Source organism: Diadema setosum, chromosome 10 (genome assembly GCF_964275005.1).
Source record: "Diadema setosum chromosome 10, eeDiaSeto1, whole genome shotgun sequence".
Lineage (NCBI taxonomy): Eukaryota > Metazoa > Echinodermata > Echinoidea > Diadematoida > Diadematidae > Diadema > Diadema setosum.
This window is the reverse complement of record NC_092694.1, coordinates 22,112,865-22,139,921: the sequence shown is the minus strand read 5'-3', so window position 1 is coordinate 22,139,921 and position 27,057 is coordinate 22,112,865. Positions and strand designations below refer to the sequence as shown.

The 27,057-nt window shown below is 38.0% G+C and overlaps 1 protein-coding gene across 1 annotated transcript in view; it reads right to left on the bottom strand.

Moving 5' to 3' along the window:
* LOC140233851 (uncharacterized) overlaps positions 1 to 27,057 on the bottom strand; it is a 163,870-nt gene that overhangs the window by 127,616 nt on the left and 9,197 nt on the right. The window contains exon 2 of the mRNA XM_072313943.1: positions 18,526 to 18,639. Coding sequence (XP_072170044.1) covers positions 18,526 to 18,606 — 81 coding nt within the window. The 5' untranslated portion in view covers positions 18,607 to 18,639. The remainder of the gene's footprint in view (positions 1 to 18,525; positions 18,640 to 27,057) is intronic.

Below are 27,057 nucleotides of genomic sequence, written 5' to 3'. Positions count from 1 at the left end.
CCTACTATTACCAGCAGTAAGCTTCCTTTGGTCTGTTCAGACCATGGATACGAATCCTAGCTGGCTGTCCTACTGAAACGGCGCTTGTTCGTGGCTAAACATGACTATGTGTGAGTGGCAGTCTTTGTCATAAATGTTTGTTGCACTCATTACTAAAACCTGTGTTTTGTTGTTATTTTTCAAAGTAAACAGACATACATGATGTGAGACTGTAGTTAGGTTCACACAACCTAGAAATGTAATCTAATCATAAAGATTAATTCGAAATTTTAAACTTCAGTTATTGGATTGTAGTATTGCGATGTGTGGACACACTCGAAGGATTGCTAACTTAAAGATTAGTCAGTAATTCTCACATTTTGCAATCCATCTGCCCTCATTTGGTTCAGTACAAAAGTCGATAAAGAGCATTGCTTTCTAGGAAATGGGTCGACAATCCCCACACACACTAGATTGTTATAGTACACTCTAGACACATATACAGGGATACAGGGATACACTAGTATCCCAAACTGCGATTCATGAGTTATCATGATCAGGTTAGTTACACTGGCGTTGTTCACATCAGGAGACTGGGCTGCGCAACCAGTGAATACAATGTACTTCACATTAATTGAATAGTGACAATATGAGGGGATAGCAGTCATATCACACTGACCTCTGGGCTTTAACAATCTGGAGAATTACCATGCCAACACATAATGTTCATTTTTAATTCTCCCCATCGCATATAGGTCTCCGAATCTGAATGCATGTGGTGCTCTAATTTTTTTAACTTTAATACTTGGGATATAAACTTCCGGTTATGAACGCGCAATGTGTAAAAGTACGCTTTTATGCACATTGAACGCTGAAGTACTAGCTAGTATTCATAGATCTTATATCTTATCTTATAACCTTGCAAATAATAGAGTTATTTTCTAATCTGTAACTTTACATTTGATAAATAGCATTCTTCTCCGAAGCAGCCGATGATGCCAAACAATGAAATAATGGAAAATATCCACAGAAGAAGGATGTGACGTGGGTGAAGTTCCCAACAGACAAAGTTCAGCAGAGAGCGTGGAAAAATCTGCTTCACAGGAAAGACCACTTTGATCTGAAGTCAAACTCGAGTATTTGTTCAAGACATTTCTAGAAAGGAATGTACTATCAAAGATCCTACATTACGTAGGATCTTTGGTACGGTTTTCCAGAACCACAAAACTGTACAATGTAAGTATTAATACATCCCAAAAGCCATCGATCAGATATCAGTATCGCGAGGTGATATTGCTTGATATTGGCTATAAGCAATAGGGAGAATTGGTAGCTGCTTAGCTACTGCCAAGAAGACTGTATAACATCTGAGAATCGTTGCAGTGGGCCTTACAAAATAGAGCTGTTATGCAATCGCAATCTCTTAGACCCCGTTTACAGTGCGGGGCCGGGCTCGGCCGCAGCTCGGCCGTGGCCGAGCCCGGCCTCAAATGCGCGGCCTCGCCTCGCAATTTTGTCCGTTTACACTGCTGGGCTCGGCCCCGCTTTTAATTCAAACCTTTCAATATTTTGACGTAGTGGCGCTCTGCTTGTAAACAAACGCAATTTGGTATAGCCTGGTTTTCAGACCCTTTGCCAACTGGATTCCGTGGCGACAAAGTCGCCGTTCGGGCAAAGGCCTTTGGGCACAGGACAAAACCACCTTAAACTATACTAGCTTTCGACGTTGAGGGGGTTAATATCCTGAATAGCGAAATAGTAAGGGCAGAGGCTTTGGAAGCCAGACTAAAATTGGCCGCGTATTTGGCCCAGTTTGCGTTTACACTGAGAAAAGGCCGGGCTCGGCCGTGACCACCTCCACAGCGAGGCCAAATGCGAGGCCAATTTGGCCCCGCATTTCGCCTTTTGCGCATTTACACTGAAGTGGGGCTGGGCCGAGCCGCGGCCAAGCCGCGGCCGAGCCTCGCACTGTAAACGGGGTCATAAAGTACCTACACCCATTGAGTTTATACTGTCTATTACTATTGATTGCCACTTACAAACTAAGTTTGTGTGAGGCTGCTTCCAGCTGTTGTAATCATTTGTTAAAATTATGCAACTCTGCTCTTGAAAAATATTCTTGGTACACCAGAACTTGATTTTTTTTTTTTTTTTTTAAATATGCTGGCATATCCTTTACACAATGTAACAATGAATTCTCAGAGGGTGACACCCTTATTTATAACACTTACAGTAATAAAGGCTTAAATATCTTAAATTTCTTTTTTCACAGGAAAAATTTGGCCTTGGGACCACCCATCCCATGAGCATAGCCCCTCCCCTTGGAATGGGGAGTCATGGAACGTGAAAGGGGTTCAGTTCAGGTATATTTGAGAATCCCTATAACAAAGTGTACAGTTTTATGCACTGATCTCTCTCCCCGCGTTCACATTGGTCCCCACGATGCGGGGAAAGTCCCACGCCGCGGGACTTTCTCCTCCAAAACCATAATGTGAACGCTCACTGGGACTTGTCCCCTCGTCACCGCGAAGCAAGTCGGGTACGGGGACAAGATTTGGAGGGGAGAATGACCTTGGGGCACAATTGATAACGTCCAGCTGTGGTCATCAAATGTGCGCATGCGCTATGCCTGGATTCAAGTGGCAGAGCTCGCTCCAAGCCCCAAAATGCCCCCACAGCTCGGGGACAGATGAGATACCAATGCGAACGGTCAGTCGTAAAAAAGATAAGATCTCTTGTGGCTGTCCCTGCGTCACGGGGACCAATGTGAACGCGGGGTCTATGTAGGTATGTACACAGCCAAAAATATCTTGCCTGGAGTCAACAATTACCGATGAGTGTGTGCCTTGATGCACATATTCCCTGACACATGGCTGACGGCGCTATTCATGGTTTACGAATGTACCCAGGTAGGCAGTGATTGAAGACCGATTTAATTGGACAACCCATGTTTCCCCCTGCTACCAGGGCCCCGTTTCATAAAACTTGTTATCAGTGACAACTGTCACATTTCTGTGACAACTTTGCTCTTAGCCAATCATATGCAAGGATTTCAACAGCTTATAACAACTATGCAACTTGTCACTGATAAGAAGTTTTATGAAATGGGGCCCAGGTCTTTATAGAGGAAATTCATCCTAAACAAATGGAACTTTAAAAGAACTACAACACAGCACAAAAAAAAAAAAAAAAAAATCCCTACAGAATGTTGCAGAAATGACAAAACTCAGCTGAGAAGTAAGGAAGATATGACATTTGGAAATTTAAGATTTTTTCTGAAAACATTTCTTGACCAGTCTTTATGAATATTCAAATGAGCGAGTTGATGATGTCATGCCCTCACAATTTTTCAGGTATGCTTTCCAAGAAATTTGGAAGAATTGTTATTTTTATCTAACATAGGTAAAAACATAATTCCATACCAAAATATATAATAGTTAACATTTGTTCTTATTTGAGTTGGATGATTTAAGGCAAGTCCTATTCATACAGCTGAAATATGAGATTTTTGTTATTTCTGTATAATATGAACTGAATAAGAAATTATGATGACATGACATCATCAACTTGCTGATTTGAATATTCATAACAACTGGCCATGAAGTGTTTTCCGAAAAATTGTGAAATATCAGAATGTCATAACTTCCTTATTTCTTTTCGGATTTTGATAATTTTCTGCATTGTTCTGTGGGGAACTTTTTCTTCTTTCTTTAAATGCACTTGACAAAATTCTGGAGTGGATTTCTTCTTCAAACTATCTGTTCTCACTGGCTTTGAAGAAAGTTTGAATCTGTTTGGATACACAGCTTCTCTTTCTCTCTCTCTCCCTCTCTCTCTCTCATTCTTTTTATCAGATACACACACACACATACACACACACACACACACACACACACATTTACAAATGCAAATCTGTAAGTTCTTTAAGTCTTAATTTTACTACAGGCAAGACTACAGAGTCTATCTATTTTATGAACTTAGTTTCTTAGCAAACAACAAAATGACTGAGATTGACAAGCAAAGTTGCAAACTATTAAGTATAATGCTCTAGCACAGTTCATAAAGAAGACAAAGGAAAAAGCAAGGAGGAATGCAATTGCATAAAATCTTGAAAAATATACATGTGTGTGTTAATCTACAACTCATCTCATTATCTTAAGAATTTACATCAAGAACTATACTAAGTCACCTTTTACTTCATGTGGGCATGAAGTATAATGGAAGCGTAACAAGCTGTAAGTGTGCTGCCATAGATTACATTGCGAAGTCAAAGTCAAAGTAAAAGTAAAAGTAACAATCCAGCTTACCATCAAAATATTACATACAAGGAGGCAATACCATACTAGATGTCAAAGCTGTTCCACAAAACCTGTCACACTGAGCATGCCAATCGCCAACTGCAGTACAAACTTGTTTCAAGTCCTTTATGGAACTCAGGTCGGTGTGTGTTGATTAAAGGCACACTCCACATTCACAACTAAAATCAATTCTACCAACTGATGCTTTACTTGGTGGAAGGAGATTAAATCCTATACTGTATGTGCCAGGGACTTTGGACAGGTTGTACAGCTCCATTGCGTTTTCAGTGTCAATTGGAACTAAAAGCCTGCAAAGGGTTAAGTGACTAAAAAAATACTTTGGAGTGCAAGAAGGAGTTTCTCTTAAGAATGCTTCCTTAAAAGAAGGTACATGTATTACAGCAGCAAATGATGGTTAAATTAATGATGATAATAATAATTATCATTATTATAATTATTACTAATATTATTATTATCGTTATTACTATTATTATTATTATTATTATTATTATCATCATTATTATTATCATTACTATTAACAATAATTACAATAACAACTGTATTCATGATTAATCCTTGAAAATATTGATATAAAATAAAGACTTTCTGTAGACCTATGCAGCTCTATATTATCAAAAGTGATATAATTCACTTGTTTCACATAATTATTTGATTTCTGAAACATTGATAATTTGCTTTGTCAATCAAACTCTGCTGACATAAATGGTAACACTTAAAATAAAAGAAGAATAAACAAAAATGGCTGGTAATTAAATAATTTCTCTGTTGGTACAATTTGATATAGTCTTAATCACCAGAGTGAGTTTGGGATGACATAACATTTTACATCTTCATTCACACACTATAACACACTGCACTGACGCACGTACACACACACACTGTATTCAAGCAGATATACAGGGGCAGCCAAGGGCGGATCAGTGATTTGCCAGAAGGATGTTTGCAGTTCACTTAAAGGACAAGTTCACCTTCATAAACATAAGGATTGAGAGAATGCAACAATATTAGTAGAACACATCAGTGAAAGTTTGAGGAAAATTGGACAATCGATGCAAAAGTTATGAATTTTTAAAATTTTTGTGTTGGAACCGCTGGATGAGGAGACTACTACAGCTTGTGAGTCATATGCGTACAACAGTATAAAGAAAATGTAAAGAAAATTCAACATATTTTCACTTTTTTCGCATAATAAAAGAGCACTTGACTTGCCTCTTTCTAAAGGCAGGGGGAATAATATTACCCATAACATTTGTCGGTAACGGGTCGGGGGAATGTGTACTTTTTTCAAAAGATGAAATTTTGTGAAATTCTCTTTATATTTTCCTTATATTGTTGTACGCATGTGACATCCAAGTTATTCACACACTGCAGTAGTCTTCTCATCCAGCAGTTACTGTACAAAAACTTCAAAAATTCATAACTTTTGAACGGATTGTCCGATTTTCCTCAAACTTTCAATGATGTGTTCTACTAATAGCACTACATTCTCTCAATCCTTATGTTTATGAAGGTGAACTTGTCCTTTAAGTGCTAGAGAATTAATTAAACTGAGGCCTTGAACACATTGTCTATGCTAAGTGGCTGTGATGTCACTCTAGTTTCCTCATTTGCTCTACCCTTCAACTCCAACAATCTTTACACTTACTCAAAATTTGATTTGGGGATATCATCAAATCACATATTCTCAAAGACAGATGTAGTTTATTCGGCTACAAATCAAATGCACATAAAACAATGCAATATCACATGCAGGCAACATTATTGTCATGTGATCAAGTAACCCGTGTTGGCATTCCAACAGGATGTTATTTCTGATGACTCACTGGTATTCACTTTATAAATGCCTGTTGTACTTTACCTTTCTTTTGATACAGATAACCTTCATTTAAACTTTTTCAAAAAACTTTTACAAACTTTTGCTTATCTTTTACTTCAAATTTTTTAGAACAAAAGATGTTTGACTTATGACTCTAGTTTACAGCAATGAGCAGGTGAGGCTTATATTGTGCCACCTGACCAGATAAACTGTTGCATAGCATAACCATGCAAAGTGACTGATCTGAGTCACATGAAGGTATGAATCATGTGAGAATATTAAATACAAAAACTCTTTTTTTTCTTCATTTCTCATCACTTCTTAAAACCAGCAATAGAAGAAAAGAAAAAGCAATTCTGTTCTTCCTAATAACCATTTACTGAAACACTTTAGCTCAGCAAAAACAAACTTGACAACACAAATGATACTCCCAAACAGTCATGGTAACAGACCTTTAACAGTGCACAAAAACAACAAAAATATATTTGTAGACAGGTGTTGCGGATTTCATCAAACTTTGCATAGCAGGCGAGTGCGAGAGAGAGAGCGAGGGACAAAACTTGTCTACACAAAGATTGCAAACAATTTCACAAAACTCAATATAGTAAGTCTGAACATCTGTTGAAGTTTCCACCGTACAACTTTACAGAGTAAAGTTGGAAGAAGTATAGGGCAGCTTATGCATGTACTATAGTGTACAAAGAAACTCCAGATGGTGACGTTCTGTTTAATCAAACTGAGAGAGGGGGAGTACAAACTGTGTGTAATAAATCAAGTTCCAAAGTTTGCTGCAGAGTCTTTCTAAGAGGAACAGTTCAGCAATTCATGCGCCAAATTCAAAGTATGTTTCGCAACTATCATGGAACACTAAATCCAACAGAATATATCAGAAGTGCACACTGCTGATGGATGCAGCATGGATGCAGATAACTTACAGAGTAGTAACCTTTTCTCTTAGATATATGAAGTTTCTGTTTTAGGGACAAAACATATATGCTCAGTATTGATACATTTTACTTAGTTCCTAATTACAATCAGAAGATACATTTACAATTGAATTACCGCACATGATATTGAACACCTCGGAAACTTGCAAGCACCATTCTCATGAATTAATGAAATACCACAGATAGATACCCGAGCGGTTATTCGCAACTGACAGCATACATATCCTTCCCAGCTTATTGCACATTTCACAAGTATTTGCAGGCTAGAATAATAATCAAATCTAAAGCCCCTGTCACACTTTGCCGCATAGGCCCACTACACAAGAAACGGGCGACATTTTGCTCATCCATTGTTCAAATCATCAATCTGGTGGACAAAGTATAAAATTTCTGTTTTAGAGGAGTGCACATGCACAGTTTAGGGGTCGAACAAAACAAACAACGCACCTGTGGCAATTGTGTACAGGACAGTGGAACGTGCGGAAACTCCTGAGAAACGAATTTGAGAAGGTCAGCTCGCGCTTTCTTTTTTTGGCGAGACAAAACTTTGTGATGCACAAAGTTTTCTGGCCGCTCTGACAGAAATCACCGGAAGATAGACGTCCATCCAGAGGGTAAAAAGGACATGAAATGCATTTTAACATACACAACAGATGCCAAAAATTGACATTCGTTTCTCATGCATTTGCCTTATCTGGTGTGACAGGGGCATACCCATTAAAAAGTCACTTGACAAATATTTGGACAAAAAAAAAGTTTTCAACAGCAAGGGTTCACACAACAAATCATGATGGCGTTCTTCCCACTAAGTTGGAAAATCATACTAGTGGCGTGTTGTATTTTTTGGCGATGTGTCAGGAGGCATTTGGCAACATTCATATTTGTTGCAATTTTTTTCTGTTGTCTTGACTTTTCACTCACCAGTCTGCATGGCCTTAGTTATAAGTTTGAGATTGCAGCAGATTGCGTGCTGTACCTCTACCACGGCTTGAAGCAAGACTATCATTTGATGCAACAATGGAGGTTTGGACAGCGGTCATGTGAGGGTCACAAGATTTGACTGGACACACTGAACAATCCACAAAATTGTTATAAGCAGATAAGCATGTATTTCCTCCATTATCCAGTCTGGATATCCTGATATCTTTTAAAATTGGCCTTTTATGGGATGATTTATAGCTAAACTTCACTGACAGATATCGTTACCAAGATTGTCAAGGGATTGACAACAGAGTGCTTTCTGATGAATGAAGACCTTGAAGAACTCAAACTGCAAATATTAGCGACAATATTAGCGACGATATTAGCGTACAAAATCGCGGGTTACCAAGCGTGCAGCAAAACTCTTCTTTTTTTTTTTGCAACCATTCACACACTCCAAATTAGCAGGTTAGTGATCAAGCTCCGAAACTCAAGTTTTTTTGCAACTGTTCACACGAATACAGAAATAACCCGCTAATTGCCAATCGACAAATTGATAAATCTATTGTTCATGTGCCTTACAGTGGTATGGAGCACATGCTGTTGTGACGTGCGCTTTGAATGATGGGATATGAAAATTGAGTTTATTTGGTCTACCGTTCACACGTCATTGCAGGGCAAAGGAGCACAATTATTCAGAAAAATGAGCAAGAATTCTTGGGTTTAGCATCGCACTGCTGATTGTGCTAATTTGTGGGGTTTTTGTGTCCACACTTGCGAAGAACTCGAGCTTGCTAGCAAGTTACATATCTTGAGTTTTGTAACCTGCTAATTTGTGTACGTGTTAATTTCCCTAATACCATGCCTACCACATATCAACAAAAAATGCACTACATAACACTCCCGAGTTTCTGTCCCAAGTTACAGTCATATTCTGAAAGAAGAGATTCTCAGGTGTGACTTGTTACAAATTCTCACCACAGCTGGGATGTTCCCAACCCATCACACTAGAGTAGAAAATGAAACAAATTCATTCTCAGTATCGTCAATACCTAGGTGCCATGTGTAGAGCAGCGTTCTAGATGCATTATGGGATAGCTCAGGGGACAAACTTGCCCCGGTTTTGACTACATATGCACCCAGGTCACGTTCTGTCTTTATCAAGGGGTATTTTTTGCTGAAGATTTCTTCGCTCTCCATCATGTGATTAGCACTTTGAAGCCTTGCAGTAATGAACCATATGACTCTAAATAACCTTAATTCAGTAAAATTTTGAAATTTTAAACTCTTTCTGAGTTGAATTCTAAGTGAAGAAAAAAGCAGCAATGGAAGAAAAGCAGACGAACGTAACACATGCAAGACAAGCGGAAGTGACAGTGGCACAGAGGACTTTTTAGCGTGCACAGAAGTTTTCTGAGCATTGGCGATACCGAGAATTGCTACTAAGTTAAGGGTCTATTCAAATGCTCTGAGTCACCCTTTATCGTGTGCAGAACAATGACGGGATATAAAACTCCATGGCAACCAGTACTGTGAAGGGATGATACATACAGGTGTGTTACACGAAACCAAAACTTAGGAAGCTCATTAACAACATTCTATCATGCTAGTGTCTCTGTATCAAAGCTACACCTACGATAACTGTTCCTAAAGCTCCTGTGGGGTTTTCATCATACTCTTTCACACAAAATGGAATACAGTAACTTGAGGCCGAATAACAAATGGTTTAAAAAGTTGCAAATGTACTTATACACGTTCTCAAATGCTTTAAAGGACAAGTTCACCATGGTATACATGTGGATTGTTAGTGCAGCTGTTAGTTAGTGCAGCAATATTCGTAGAAGACATCAGTGAATGTTTGAGAAAAATTAGAAAATCTGTTGAAAAGTTGTGAATTTTTAGTTTCAGTGCCACCATCACTGGATGACAAGACTACTACCAATTATGATGTCACATGCGTAGAATGATATAAAGAAAATATACATCCCCTGCAGTTGTTACTGATGTATGTTAAGGGTAATATTATTCCCTCTACCTTCTGAAAGAGGCAAGTAAAGCGCTATTCTATTATGCAAGAAAAGTGAAAATATGTTGAATTTTCTTTGCATTTTCTGTTCAATGCATGTGACATCAAAAACAGTACTTTTCTTCTCATCCAACGATGGCAGGACCAAAACTTTAAAAATTTATCATTTGTAATGGATTGTCAGATTATCCTAAAACTTTCACTGATGTGCTCTACTCATGTTGCTGCATTCTCTCAATAAGGTAAACTTGTCCTTTAATGATTCAAATTCAGATCGAGCAAATGAGATTCCATCAGAAAGCACTAAAATCCCAAATGAGGTGAGTTGACCCAACATGCCTATTTTCAGCTCTTCTGCTAAATCAAAGTGACTTTTGTGGGTTTTCTGATACATGGTCCAATATCACAATTGAGAAAACAGAACAGATCTTCAGGTAGATCGAATAAAAAAGAAATGCACATGTATAAATGAAAGCAAAATGGACTCATGCTATTACTTAATTATCTTATATAGCAAGCTTGAATTTTTATGTCCCTCCAGTGTAACCGCATGTTTCCCTCTGAAAAAATTTCACTGAGTAGGTGTTAGTGGGATGAAATATTAGATCACTTCATATCATCCTTTTACAGTGGTTTGACTTTCCTATCATTTGTCAGATAATACTCAAATGATTTACTGATTTGCAACTTGTATATTTTGTAATCTATCTCTACAGTGAGGAACAACTACTCTAATTGTTGGGGTCACTGAATACTTCTTTAGCTTTTATATTGTGTAATATTTCATCATGGGGACACGAATGCACCATAAAACACAATCCATGCCTGAATATTGCTGAATGGCATTTCTGCCTTGAATGCTTGATTTGAGCAAAGCAAGAATGAATTGCGTAGCTGTAATAATGACTGCATTTTCAAAAGCAACATTGTTTATTGCACTACTCAATTCAAGAATGGCTGATTCAAAGCACCGCAAACCTTGACATTTCCTATTAAAAGCTTACCGCACCGTTTTCATGGATTGCATTTTCTTTAATGAGAATCATATCAGCGAAATGCCACAATATATTATTAAAATACCCACAGAGATCTCTCATTAATGGTCATAAAGATGTAAATAAACATATTAACATGTTACAAATGCCTCTATTCAGACATGGTCTGCATGTAAATGCTCTCTCTGACTTTTGGTTGCAACATACAGTAGAATAATGCTGTTTTTTGATAAAGACTATTTCCTGTAGTAAATGCATGCACATGCTTTCTACACCCAAGGGGAACTAGTCTACTTGTACATCTGGTACTATCACTATACAATGTAAGTAAAAAAAAAAAAAAAGTAAAAAGGTAAAAAAGTACATAAAACTAGTGATAAATTTTGACAAGGTTATGCCTCTATCCAGATAAAGTCTGCATGTTGTAAACACTCTCTCTGACTTTTTGTTGCAATAACAAACATAATAATGGAGTCTCTTGACAAAGAGTATGTTCTGCAGGAAATACATGTACTGCATGCTTTCCATTAGGCTCTACATAACAAGTGGAAAGTCTACTTGTACATCCAGTGGTATCACTATGTATCAAAAACACAAAAACGTAAAATTGCTATTTAAAAAAAAGAAGAAGATATTGAGGTACTTTAAAGGGAAGATAAACCCCAAGAACAATGTGGATTGAGTGAAAGCAGCAACATTAGTAGAACACATCAGTGAAAGTTTGAAGAAAATCGGACAATCGATGCAAAAGTTATGAATTTTTAAAGTTTTGGTGTTGGAACCGCTGGATGAGGAGACTACTAGAGGTTATGATGTATGAGTGGACTACAATATCAAGAAAATATAAAGAAAATACTACAAAAATCCATTTTTCATGAAAATTACAAATTCCATCAACTTGATATTGACATATGTTAAGGGTAGCAATTATTCCCCCTGCTTTCTGAAAGCGGTTGGTCCACTGCTCTTTCATAATTCTAGAAAAGTGAATTTTTGTTGAATATCCTTTATATTTTCTTTGTATTGTTGTCCACTCATACGTCATATCCTCTAGTAGTCTCCTCATCCAGCGGTTCCAACGCCAAAACTTTAAAAATTCATAACTTTTGCATCGATTGTCCGATTTTTCTCAAACTTTCACTGATGTGTTCTGCTAATGTTGCTGCTTTCACTCAATCCACATTGCTCTTTGGGTTTACCTTCTGTTTAACACACACACAAAAAAAAAAAATTTATAGTATGATATCAAAGTTTCATTATACTAGTGAATTAGAATGAATAGACCACATTAAATTAGGAAGGCATCTGTATGTTTTTCAGGGCCATATGGAAGATTTAATTCATTCTGGTGACTGAATTTCAATGACAGATACACAAACAAATGAATAAGCATCTCCAAAGATATCTGTATTTACAATAAAATATCTAAAATAATACATTTTATGAATAAATTGAAAGATGAACATAATCAGCAAAATAATGGTATGATTAGCATCCATGCTTGTAACATGCAACTCTCCAAAGGGCAAAAAGGGCTGAAAGAAAAGAACATTCCACACACAACCTGTCCCCATTGCCCTTACTGCTGTTTTTTTCCCCAAGGTAGTCTTGTTAAATCTCTTCTTTGCTCAGTGATCCACTTAACCCGCTCCTCACAAGATTCCAAGAACCTCATAGAAAAAAAAAAAAATTCTAAGAACCCAACAGACTTTGCCCAGACCCAGACATATTCCTGAGGATGATATATTAATATTGTTGGGACAAAACATGAGTGGTGCGCACAGGTCCGCAGGTCAGTGTGAAAGACCTTACATTCAGTCACTGTAGTGGAAGGATTGGCATTTTATACATGTACCATGTTGCAAAAGCAACCTCTGAACACATGTCACACACACCACAGTGGGACAGTTCAAGAGCCAAAGGCATTAAGTGTGAACAGTACAATGTAGAATATACCTCTGGAACACAGACATACACAATGTCAATACCATGGAATGAGAAGGATCAGGGGAAAGATCACAGCCGACACTTGGAAGCTAGCCAAGCGCCCTCTTGAGTTCAAAAACCACACAACATCAAGGGCAAGAAAAATCGAGCAGAACCTTTGTTACAGCCAATTGAAATACCGCATTCATGGTATCGCTCTGTGGGGAGAAGCAGCTTACAGCACAATACTTTCATTGATTCACTAAGGTCAAGGAGAAGGTATGGCTCTGTCAAATCTAACATTACTGGTCCAAACTAAAAGGCTCTTTCTCTTTTCAACAAAGATACCACAGTATTGCAGCCTTGTGTGTACTGAGGGAACATTACATTGTACATGCAAGAATATTTCTGTGTGTGTGTGGGGGGGGGGGGTTCTACTTTTTTCTTTCTGTTCTACGGGCAATTTGCAGAATAAAAGAAACATGTTTCAGTAAGATTTAAATGCACACATTTTTGCGGTGCATTAATTATCATACATTTTCGCTAGCGCGAATTCTAAAGCCTGCAAAAATATCTTAACACTTTTCTCTGCATACAGTTAAACTCGCCTAAGTCGACGTCGCATATGTCGAATAATCGCGCAAGTCGAAGATTTTAAAAAGTCCCGATTTTTCCCCATTGACTTACGTGTATTAATTCACTCACAAGTCGAATTTTTTAAGTCGAATACTCGCCTAAGTCGATGAAATTCCAAGAACACTTTCACGGAAAAACCATTGAATTCACTGTGCCTAAGTCGAATAAGATTTTATTGTGTAATAAATCACTGTCGAAATCACGAGACGCCAGTTTTTGTTTACATACAGTATATACAAAAAGAAACTTTGCTTTGCAACTGATTGACAAATTGCCCCACATCGACGTAAATAAGCACTGAATTGATCAGTGTTTTAGTAGTAGCCATGATAAAAAATCATGGGCGTACATACTCGAGCAGGATTCGAACCTACGACCTCCTGATCACCGGACAGGCGTCATCTCCACTAGACCACCGAGCTTTCGCCCGACAGCAAGTGTTGGTTCTAATCCTTATAGCATGCAGCGGGTACTGCTTTGTTATTCAAATTCATGAAATTCTTCCGTCGAGATGTTTTCATTGCAACTGATTGACAAATTGCCCCACATCGACGTAAATAAGCACTGAATTGATCAGTGTTTTAGTAGTAGCCATGATAAAAAATCATGGGCGTACATACTCGAGCAGGATTCGAACCTACGACCTCCTGATCACCGGACAGGCGTCATCTCCACTAGACCACCGAGCTTTCGCCCGACAGCAAGTGTTGGTTCTAATCCTTATAGCATGCAGCGGGTACTGCTTTGTTATTCAAATTCATGAAATTCTTCCGTCGAGATGTTTTCATTGCAACTGATTGACAAATTGCCCCACATCGACGTAAATAAGCACTGAATTGATCAGTGTTTTAGTAGTAGCCATGATAAAAAATCATGGGCGTACATACTCGAGCAGGATTCGAACCTACGACCTCCTGATCACCGGACAGGCGTCATCTCCACTAGACCACCGAGCTTTCGCCCGACAGCAAGTGTTGGTTCTAATCCTTATAGCATGCAGCGGGTACTGCTTTGTTATTCAAATTCATTTTTTATCATGGCTACTACTAAAACACTGATCAATTCAGTGCTTATTTACGTCGATGTGGGGCAATTTGTCAATCAGTTGCAATGAAAACATCTCGACGGAAGAATTTCATGAATTTGAATAACAAAGCAGTACCCGCTGCATGCTATAAGGATTAGAACCAACACTTGCTGTCGGGCGAAAGCTCGGTGGTCTAGTGGAGATGACGCCTGTCCGGTGATCAGGAGGTCGTAGGTTCGAATCCTGCTCGAGTATGTACGCCCATGATTTTTTATCATGGCTACTACTAAAACACTGATCAATTCAGTGCTTATTTACGTCGATGTGGGGCAATTTGTCAATCAGTTGCAATGAAAACATCTCGACGGAAGAATTTCATGAATTTGAATAACAAAGCAGTACCCGCTGCATGCTATAAGGATTAGAACCAACACTTGCTGTCGGGCGAAAGCTCGGTGGTCTAGTGGAGATGACGCCTGTCCGGTGATCAGGAGGTCGTAGGTTCGAATCCTGCTCGAGTATGTACGCCCATGATTTTTTATCATGGCTACTACTAAAACACTGATCAATTCAGTGCTTATTTACGTCGATGTGGGGCAATTTGTCAATCAGTTGCAATGAAAACATCTCGACGGAAGAATTTCATGAATTTGAATAACAAAGCAGTACCCGCTGCATGCTATAAGGATTAGAACCAACACTTGCTGTCGGGCGAAAGCTCGGTGGTCTAGTGGAGATGACGCCTGTCCGGTGATCAGGAGGTCGTAGATTCGAATCCTGCTCGAGTATGTACGCCCATGATTTTTTATCATGGCTACTACTAAAACACTGATCAATTCAGTGCTTATTTACGTCGATGTGGGGCAATTTGTCAATCAGTTGCAATGAAAACATCTCGACGGAAGAATTTCATGAATTTGAATAACAAAGCAGTACCCGCTGCATGCTATAAGGATTAGAACCAACACTTGCTGTCGGGCGAAAGCTCGGTGGTCTAGTGGAGATGACGCCTGTCCGGTGATCAGGAGGTCGTAGGTTCGAATCCTGCTCGAGTATGTACGCCCATGATTTTTTATCATGGCTACTACTAAAACACTGATCAATTCAGTGCTTATTTACGTCGATGTGGGGCAATTTGTCAATCAGTTGCAATGAAAACATCTCGACGGAAGAATTTCATGAATTTGAATAACAAAGCAGTACCCGCTGCATGCTATAAGGATTAGAACCAACACTTGCTGTCGGGCGAAAGCTCGGTGGTCTAGTGGAGATGACGCCTGTCCGGTGATCAGGAGGTCGTAGGTTCGAATCCTGCTCGAGTATGTACGCCCATGATTTTTTATCATGGCTACTACTAAAACACTGATCAATTCAGTGCTTATTTACGTCGATGTGGGGCAATTTGTCAATCAGTTGCAATGAAAACATCTCGACGGAAGAATTTCATGAATTTGAATAACAAAGCAGTACCCGCTGCATGCTATAAGGATTAGAACCAACACTTGCTGTCGGGCGAAAGCTCGGTGGTCTAGTGGAGATGACGCCTGTCCGGTGATCAGGAGGTCGTAGGTTCGAATCCTGCTCGAGTATGTACGCCCATGATTTTTTATCATGGCTACTACTAAAACACTGATCAATTCAGTGCTTATTTACGTCGATGTGGGGCAATTTGTCAATCAGTTGCAATGAAAACATCTCGACGGAAGAATTTCATGAATTTGAATAACAAAGCAGTACCCGCTGCATGCTATAAGGATTAGAACCAACACTTGCTGTCGGGCGAAAGCTCGGTGGTCTAGTGGAGATGACGCCTGTCCGGTGATCAGGAGGTCGTAGGTTCGAATCCTGCTCGAGTATGTACGCCCATGATTTTTTATCATGGCTACTACTAAAACACTGATCAATTCAGTGCTTATTTACGTCGATGTGGGGCAATTTGTCAATCAGTTGCAATGAAAACATCTCGACGGAAGAATTTCATGAATTTGAATAAGAAACTTTGCGTTAATAAACATTAACGTTTCATTAACGCAAGCGGTTTCACCTGAATCCTTATTAACGCAAACTAACGATCGGGAAAATTAACGTTTGTAGTAACGATGAGAAACGATCCCAAGCGCAAATTAACGATGTTTCGTTGACATTAACGATAGGTAACGCAAGAACTCACGCGAGATTTTGGTTTCCGTTACCCACACCTGGCGAAAGGATGACGTAGCCCCTGCCGAGTGTAGCGATCGTCTATGCCTTACTTATACTTAACGGAGTCTTTTCGCGAATCGAATCACTATTTCGCGAATGGTTAATATGCGACCGGGGTCACCAAAAACGTACGCCGGGCCACCAAAAAAAAAAAAAAAAAAAAAAAGCCGGATGTTTGCCTTCAGTTTTGGAAATGAACAGCGGTAACAATCGGCTCCATAAGATGCTAGAATAAATGTCAGATGTTTGCTCTTAATTTTGGAAGTGAATAACGGTAATATTCAATGTGGATAAAGTGTCTTGCTGAAGGGCACATACCGGGCACACCGCTCCAGCTCTCGGCTCCAGAGTAGACAACATACATGTACATAATACATGTGTACGCGTGGTGTAACTGTAAGTCGATTTTTTTTTCGACTTACGCACAAGTCGAAACTCGCCTAAGTCGATGTGTTTTGCTCAGTCCCGAGAAGATCGACTTATGCGAGTTTAACTGTATTTTGAATGGATTGGCAATCATGAATAAATGCCAATTCAAGTACCCATGAATATGTTTTTCAGCCACTAAGCACGAATAATTAATCTCTCGAAAATATGGATGTTTACAATATCGATGGAGCTCTTCAAATAGTCACATTGGTGGAGGGACTCCAGTTTCATTTCATTTCATTTCATTTCATTTCATTTCACCGTTTCTGCATGGTACAAGTAATCAACTATGATCACTTATATACTTGGGAGGAATTCCCTTTTATGGACGCAAAAGACAAAGGTATGATTTTTCCCTGCATGCACACAATAAGAGCCCATTTCCTGCTTTGGATGATGTATGATAAGATGACATTTCTGACACATCTTGGGAACAGCACAAAAATATAGTTAGATATATGTCATGTGAAAATATGAAATCTATTATCACTCCCCTCTCAAGGCAACAGAGCAAAATCACAATAAACTCATAAACAGTTGACTATTTCAGGATGCCTAGTGGACATCCTATGAAAATACCCTTCTAGCATTAAAGCTAGAAGGGTTGTAAAAAGTTGTAAAAAGTTATACATAAAGGGGAATTATTCCAATATAGATGTGGATTAAGCGACTGTAGAAATACATTACAGTAGTATACATCAGTAAACTCTGAGGAAAATTGGACAAGCTTTTCAAAAGTTATGAATATTTAACATTTGGGTTAGTTAAATCAATGTGATGTCATTGCTCAATAAGAGTAGAACTACAATTTGTGATGTCACATTAGGATGATATAAAATAGACAAGATAAAAAAAAAAATCAATACATTTTTAGTTTCTACCATAATAACAAAGCACTTGACTTTATCTCTTTTAGAAGGCAGGGTGAATAATACTATCTATAGCACATGTCAGTAACAAGTCAAAGGAATGTGCATTATTCACCCAAAGTAAACACACACTCTTACACAAACTTCCTCTATTTTTTGTTTTGGGAATCACTTTTTGTCTGTTAAATCTCCTTAGTCGAAAATCAATAATGACTTAATGAAAAGTGTAATCAAACATGCTTGCTCTCATGCAGGTCCGACCATACTTAGTGCATTCCGTAGTTACTCCCACATTATTCTTTCACTGACCAATTATCAATTTGCATTCATACTCAGAGAGAATATTCAGCTACTATATTTGGTACTCTACCTATGCATTTTAAAAATGTGACAACTAGTTGAATTAAATGTTGAAAGAAAAAAAAATACGTACCTGCGGAAGTTTCTTCTTGAGGGGGCTGTTGGTCGCAGAGCGAAGCGTGCGCTTCGGGGACTGACTCGTGTCAACGCTCATTTCGGGTGAGGGGGATTCAGCCTTCCCAATAATCTGAAATGACAAAAGATGAATGTTTCTTTTCCATGCGTTCATGATTTATCACATCTTGCATGTAATCAAAACAATGGTGACATTATGATGATGTCTTTTTTTTTCTGTATTTATAATGTGTCTCATAAAATGCAGGATTTCAATGGTAATAAGTTGCACATCATTTTCTTCCTGATGACAAAAAGACACAAACTTTATTGACAGTGATAATTCATGACTGTATACAAACTTTGAAAAATAGGTACCATTTGATTTCATAAGAATGCTGGAACTACAACATAAATTGCAATTATTCATCACTCACATTCGTATATCCTAGCTTGCATGCTTAAATCACAATACAAAGTCATAAAAACAAAACATAATGAAAGAGAAACAAAGTACATTTTAAACAGAAATTTAACTGTCTGTGGAATAATGAAGCTTAAAGGGATGGTACAATATTGGTGGAGGTGAGAATTGGGCTTTTAACTTTTTGCGAGATACCAAGAAAACACTTATGATATAGTACAGAGCATACCATTTGAAGAGGAATTCAAAGTTTATTTGATGAAAATCGGGTTTGGCATGACTGAAACATCCAAAAACAAAGTAAAATAAAGCGATCGTAATAAAGGGACCCACACTTTATTAGAATCGCTCTTTTTTGGATATCTCGGCCATTTCAAAAGCACTTCTCGTCAAATAAACGTTGAATTCCTCATAGAATTACATGCTCTTCATATTTCATAAGATGTTTTTCATTATCTTACCAAAAAATGTTAGAAACCTGAAATTGGGTCTCACCCAAAACTGTATGATCCCTTTAAGCCGTGTATTGCTGATGTTCGGTGATGAAACCATGATTAAAGTTGCTACATAGGAACGGGAGAAGCATACTATAGAAGTATTTTGAAGAATGCTTGGGTTCTTGCAATATACTATATTGTTCCTACATACTCCTATGTTGAATGTAACATGCCAATCGTCAGGATGGGGATACATGGACGGTGGTTGATGGAAGTGCCACACTTCTGATCACTTAACATACTTTTAACAGCGAACAACTGCCATGCGTCTGCATGTTCGTGTAATAAATCAACTGTGTGTGCATTGTCATTGGTTCCGTGTAATACTGCACACATTGCGCGCCGCTTGCTGGACAAGTTTGCCAGAAAATCACCAGGTTTGCCTAAAACTCTTCTGCACTGACCACTCAAATTTGGTGGGTGTAGCAAGGAGCTGCACCCTCTAAACTGCAACAGGGCAAATGGACTCAAGTCCTGTCACTGTCAAGGTCACTTTGACCCATTGAGGATGGGCTGATATTGCTACAACACATTTCCCATAGACACCTGCCCGAGTCTACTCAGGACTCATCTTCAATGGGTTAATATTAAAAATAATCCCTAATGTAAACGACACCTCACATTCATATGATCATAATCTTTCATTTGTTATCTACAGTATTTGCTGCAAATAATAAATGTGAAAATCCACCGAACTATGTACAATACCTATAGATGTACAGTTTGTACTACAATACATACTAATATCAGTGAATATGATGATTTTCATGTTTTTAATACATAGAGATATAAATGCTGGTGAAGGGACTGGTAAGAGACTGGCCTTAATGAAAAAGTTCCATCTACACTTTAACTGCATACTACAGTGTATATATGTTATCGGATATTTTTTGTTTGCAATCTGGATTGTCTGCCGGTATTCTTGGTGGGTGTGTGTGTGTGTGTGTGTGTGTGTGTGTGTGTGTGCATATATACATAAATGTCTGTGTGTGTGCTACTTGAGCAAATGCAACTGTACAATAAAACATGATAATTACATGTATGAAAATTGGCAGATATGATAAAGCACTTCATATTACACTACAAAGAGAGAAAACCCTAAACAAGGCATATGCAAGTTCATTGACGTTTTGACCTCTGACCTAGTTGGACTTCACACATATTTCAAGTTGACTGGCATCTTTAGGTTATGTACCTGTGGTGTAAGTTTGGTGGTCATACCTCAAATCTGTGGAAAGTTATCAAGAGTACACCGCAATACTGTGAGTGCATGCCTTATGCTTATCTGGGTATGTTCACTGACCTTTAACCTTTGACCTTATCAGACTATACCCATGTTTGAACATGACTGCCATTTTGAGGTTTTGTACCTGTGGTGTGAGTTTAGTGGTCACAACTCAAAGCTGTGGAATATTAGAGAGAGTACACCAATTTGTTGGTGATGTCAACGCCTATGACTTGCTTCCACTACATGGACAAGACAAATTTAACATAATTTAATAAAACATTAAAAGATAAAGTCATACCATGATAATTATGTGAAAATTGGCAGCCATGATTATTGGCTTCAAATACCACATACTGTGACTAGTATTGAATTGAGGCATAAACACAATTTTCTATGACACCACATATTCATGATTATAAGTGTATAAAATCTACTTTTTTATTACTGGATAGATAAAATATGACCGTGTAATCTAACTTTGAGACAGAAAAATTTGGACAAATTGGGCCGTAAAATAGACTGAGATTGGACATGAAGTCTAGCGATGATCTGGCAAACTGACTCGCAGCAGTGAAGTGAAATGTGTGCGGTACAAAGCACTGAGCCACACGTTATTCTCCCCTCGTTTGGATGACAAAAACATGCTTATACCCTCACACCCAAATAAATAATTTCGTAATAAGTGGTGGCCCAACTTTTTTCATTAACGCCAAGCCTTGTTCAACTGACATCAGAAGCTGCAGAGAAAGTGGATATCTGCTTTGTGTTACTTTGTAAGCATGGAGTTGTTGCGCTCGCAATATTTATAGCCATTCAATAATTCACTTCAGGACACAAATGAGGGAATGTGAAATTCAATTTATGTGAGTTACTGCAGCTGCTTTGTTTTGAAAAATCAATTGTTACAAAGTCAACCAGCCTACATGCTACATGGCTGGGACTGTGAACCATCGCACTATCTTTCAGAAATCAACTTGCCAACTGTTGTTTTCACTATCAAAACACATGCACATGTGGGTTGTTTTCAGAAGCTCCTTGGTGTGGGAGTATATGAGAGTGAAAATTTGACACAAAATATCTTTGTTTTATTTTCTGACAGGAATGTATCAAAGACAGCTATGAGAATATTGTGAGCTAGAAAGGTTAAGCAATATAAATATGTCATAACTTGACACACATTTTTAATGTTGAATTCCTGGCATAATTGAACGATTATTGAAATCATTTGCAGTAGTCCCATATATTCATGGCTGTGCGGTACTTGATGTCAAGCAAGTGTATGTTGCAGATGGTTGGAGCTGACTTTTTCTTTTGTCTGCGTAATCAAGAATGTCTGGAATTTTGACCTCAATCAAACATTTAGAAAAGAAAAATATTATGTTTCACAGGTTTATCATGTTACGACATTGTCAATTCTGTTGCATTTATAATTAATATCATTATCATCAATATCCCTGTAATTTTATCAAAAATAACCATCACCATGACGGCTATTGTCTTCATCATTATCATCACCACTATTATCATCATTGCCATCATCCACCATTACAGGGGAATTTCATTTATTAACAACTACAGTACATCACTTTGAGAAAATTCAACTAAATAAATCTAATGATAACAGTGCTCAATCGCCTAACAACTCATGGACAGGCGGAATGATGTGGAATTTATGAGTCTGCCAAATTAGCTTAATACTGGCTTACTCTGTTTCATAGTCATATTTCACTGTCACATTGTGAATTCAGCCATAAATACATCAATAGTCATACATTCTTCGCATGTCAGTTAGAGGTACTTTTAGCCCCCATCATTAGCTCTGTTTGCCAAACGAAATGACCAAAAGGCTCAAATTAGCTTTACAGACGAGCTGATGACGTCAACCATCTACATGGTAAATACAAAATTTCACTGTGCAATGAGCTGTAGACAGGAATTCAAATGACACTCATTTAGAGTAAAAATAGTTACAAACATACATCAACATGGCAGGACATCATTACGGTCTAATCGTGATGAATCTCAATGTGATACTTTCGAGCGTAATAAAAAAATTGGAGTCAAAGAAAAACACTGCATACTGCCTGAAATTGATCAAAGCAAGACTGAATCCAGCTCAAAGAAGTAGGGGATGAAGGGATGGAGAAATAGCTGGCTTATATTGCACGTCAAACTCTGCAGGAAATTGCCCTGTCCGAAAAAACAACAAAAGCACTGAACAATTGCCAATTGTTCTGTGTCAATCATCAATTTCTGACGCATGGCCCAAGATAACAAGCTAAAAAAATGTTCATATCGTATCAATAGACGGCAGTTGATAATTTCCCTATTGCTCACACTGAAACAGCAAAAGTTATTTTTAGATATCTAATATCATGCTTTAAACCCTTTACCTATTGTTGCTTTCAGCACAATATGTTTGGAACAAAAACAGACTGTTGAGGGAAATTTTCTCATTCAATGAGGAAGCACACACACACACACACACGCCTTTGTCAAAATCCTTCTTGCTGTATGAAGTGTAAAGACTGCGAGTGGGACAACCAGGGGGTCACTATGCAAGGCTGGTCAAGCCACCAGCCAGAGGGCCCTTTGGCAAGTTACAGGAATTTCTTAACTTTAATACGCCTTTAACAGTCAAACCTGGATCAGCGGCCACTGCCATGACCACTGAAAGTCCCATGTTAAAGACCCTGTGTACAGCAGCCACCTGTCTAACACAGTCAGCAGTCAGCAATTTTTTATCCCACTGAAGATTTTTTAACCCATGTATAGCGGCCACAGACCTCTACGGAGTTGCAGTTGAGTCGATTATTCACCACATTCTTTTTTTTTTCTTCTTCTTCTTCTTCTTTTACAGCCGTGCCGGTTAAAGGGACATTCCAGACGATTTTCATAATTTCACATCATGTAGTACATAAATCAACAACTCCACGTATAGATTTGTTGAATTTATTGTGGTTCTTGAGCAGAGAAACAATACTTTAAAAAACCTTAAACAAATTACACTGAACAAGGATGATGACATAGGAGGCTCACATATTTCAGAAATGTAGCAGTGTAATTCCCATTACAATACCGCTTGCTTGCGAGTTCACCTGTGTATAATCTATGCATGCCTTCTTCTTTTGTTCTACTTCCTTGAGCCCCAACTCATGCATTCTTATGGTGACTCTGCCATGTCATCATCCTTGTTCATTGCAATTTGTTCTAAGTTTTGAAAATATTCTTATTTTTCATCTGGATTATCATAAATTCTGAAACTCTGTCCTCAGTATAACTAATTTATAGTTGTTTAAATGTAAAAATCTGAAAATCATCCGGAGGTCTCCTTTAAAGGGAAGGTAAACCCAAAGAGCAATGTGGATTGAGTGAAAGCAGCAACATTAGTAGAACACATCAGTGAAAGTTTGAGAAAAATCGGACAATCGATGCAAAAGTTATGAATTTTTAAAGTTTTGGTGTTGGAACCGCTGGATGAGGAGACTACTAGAGGATATGACGTATGAGTGGACAACAATACAAAGAAAATATAAAGGATATTCAACAAAAATTCACTTTTCTAGAATTATGAAAGAGCAGTGGACGAACCGCTTTCAGAAAGCAGGGGGAATAATTGCTACCCTTAACATATGTCAATATCAAGTTGATGGAATTTGTAATTTTCATGAAAAAATGATTTTTGTAGTATTTTCTTTATATTTTCTTGATATTGTAGTCCACTCATACGTCATATCCTCTAGTAGTCTCCTCATCCAGCGGTTCCAACACCAAAACTTTAAAAATTCATAACTTTTGCATCGATTGTCCGATTTTCTTCAAACTTTCACTGATGTGTTCTACTAATGTTGCTGCTTTCACTCAATCCACATTGTTCTTGGGGTTTATCTTCCCTTTAAGCATGGCAATGGTTCCAAGATACTGTAGCCATCACAGCATTTTCCACTATGTGGGGCGGGATACACCCTCTTACCAGGAAAAAAAAAAGAAGCAAGATGCAAAATGATTTTTGAAGTGAGCACATCAAAATTACAACCAAAAACATAATCAAATTGGGCTTTTCATGGAATCTAAAGAAAGTCATGAGAGCTAATAGTATTTTTTTTTAATTCAGGCTTTCATATGAAATAATGACAAATCAATTAAAAAAAGTGAAAGTTTGAAGTGCTTGTCAGTAAGATTTGCTACTTTCTAAATACATAAATATATCAGTCATCTTTAATTCAAGGGGTAGACTGAGAAGGAAAGTTCTATGAACCATGAGAAACTTTAAACTACCGGTAATTAATTTTTAGAAAATGAATCCCCCCACCCCACCCCGAATGTACTGGTATGCATTTTTGGTGATTTTGTGTGTGTGTGTGTGTGTGTGTGTGTGTGTTTTGTTTTGTTTGTTTGTTTGCTTGTTTTTTGCTCATGTCTCCACAACTGCTAATAAATTGAAAGCTAAATCTTTGGAGCACCAAATATATCATTGAAAACAATCCTCTCCAAAGTTGATCAAAAACATCTAAATATCAGTATTAATAACTGGTGATTAGGCTTGACATGGAATACATCAATACTGAGCACACAAACGAATCAATTCATCCAGCCAAAAAAAAAATTCATCACACACTAAAAATGAAAATATCGTGAAAGTCAAGCAAAACACACACAAAATGAGTAAAAATTTGCATTTAATCTCCAGTGGAAAGGGGCAATACTCTGGTTGGGCAATAAAAATCAACAATACATACTTTGCAAATGTATGCTTCACACAATGCAAACTTCAACTTTGTTCAAATGATTTGCAATTTAATGATTCATTTCACACACACACAATACGGGTAAGAGTTGCTTAAAAGAACAATTTCCAACACAAATGGACCACAAATAATAGCAAAATGAGTGGCTTTAGGCCTATATCTATCTTTAATAATCATCATTTTATTTCAAGAGCTTTGTCATAGCCTTTCCTTCTAGAACCGAGATACTGATTGAAATCTTTGGCATCCAAAGTTTCCTATACTGTCAACCACACAGTTTGTTTGTTCGCAAAAACCGATAAGTCCATATTTGCCGAATGGAGATATTTGGGATTAAAGGTGCAGAAAAATAAAGAGAATAATAAGAAAATTTTTGCTTCTTTTGACCATAACTTCAAAAATGTACCTTTATATGTAGTGACCAATACATCATTTAAAAGGTATTATTTTGTACTTTATGACAGAGACCGTACTTCAAAATCTTAAAAAATTGACTTATCGGTTTTTGCGAAGAAACTCTTCATATGAACCAGGCAATGAAACAAACACTTGAATACATTTAAACTCTCCTCGTCTAGTGTGACATTATGGCCCAAATTCACGAAGGTGGTACAAATGAAACCATGGTTTAAACCATGGACAAAAACCATGGAGCGCCAAGTGTCACACGGCATATTTCGTTACGAAATTGGTCATTTCGTCGACAAAATGACCGTTTCGTTAACGAAATTATCATTTCGTGGACGAAATGTTCATTTAGTTAGAAAATGTTGTCATTTCGTTACAAAATAATCATTTCATCGACGAAATGACTGATTTCGTAACGAAATGTTCTGTGCGACACTTGGCGTTCCATGATTTTTGTCCGTGGTTTAAACCATGGTTTCATTTGTACCACCTTCATGAATTCGGGCCATATATGAGTGCCCACACCTCCACATACACACACACTGACACACAAGGGAGGGCTGCAGGCTGTTCGGGGGCTGGAAGGGTTAAAGAATATCACTATCATACGGGGATCATCTAGATCAACCCATCACACATCCTTCTCAAGCATCATGGCTGTGTGAATGCCAAGCATGTTATGGAGTCCAGGATTTGTTTGTCTTTGCTGGTTAATGAGGACCCTGCACAGCCCAGCCAGCAAAGTTTAAATCAAATCAAAGGTTGGAATGTCTGAAATTCATTCCACTTGTTTCAGGCTGCTGGGAGTGCAAGCTAGTTTATGTACAGTATGAGCTCTTACAGGGATGTTTCGCTGTTTGACATCATATCCTCACATGCAAATACCAAGTGTGGGGGGGGGGGAGGGGAGAGTTGAGTTGAATGTTTCAGAATTTCACCCTCTGTTCAGACAATGTCAATGCACTAATTTATCTCCAACAAACAAAACAAAAACAAAACAAGTCAATATCAAGGGAAAAGGAGATCATACTGAGAGTTCCATCCAACTTGTGGCAATTAGGCAAATCAATTACAGAAGATAAGTGCAAATATGTCAATTAACACATTGAGGCTATGAATACATCTCCGTCATAATCTATTTGAAAAACCAAATTCCCAAGAAACTATCTACATTTGATGTAGGCCTACTTGATTTGTTATGCTGATTCCCAAGAAGGCAAGAACTTTGTTTTTTCTATTTGCCAAA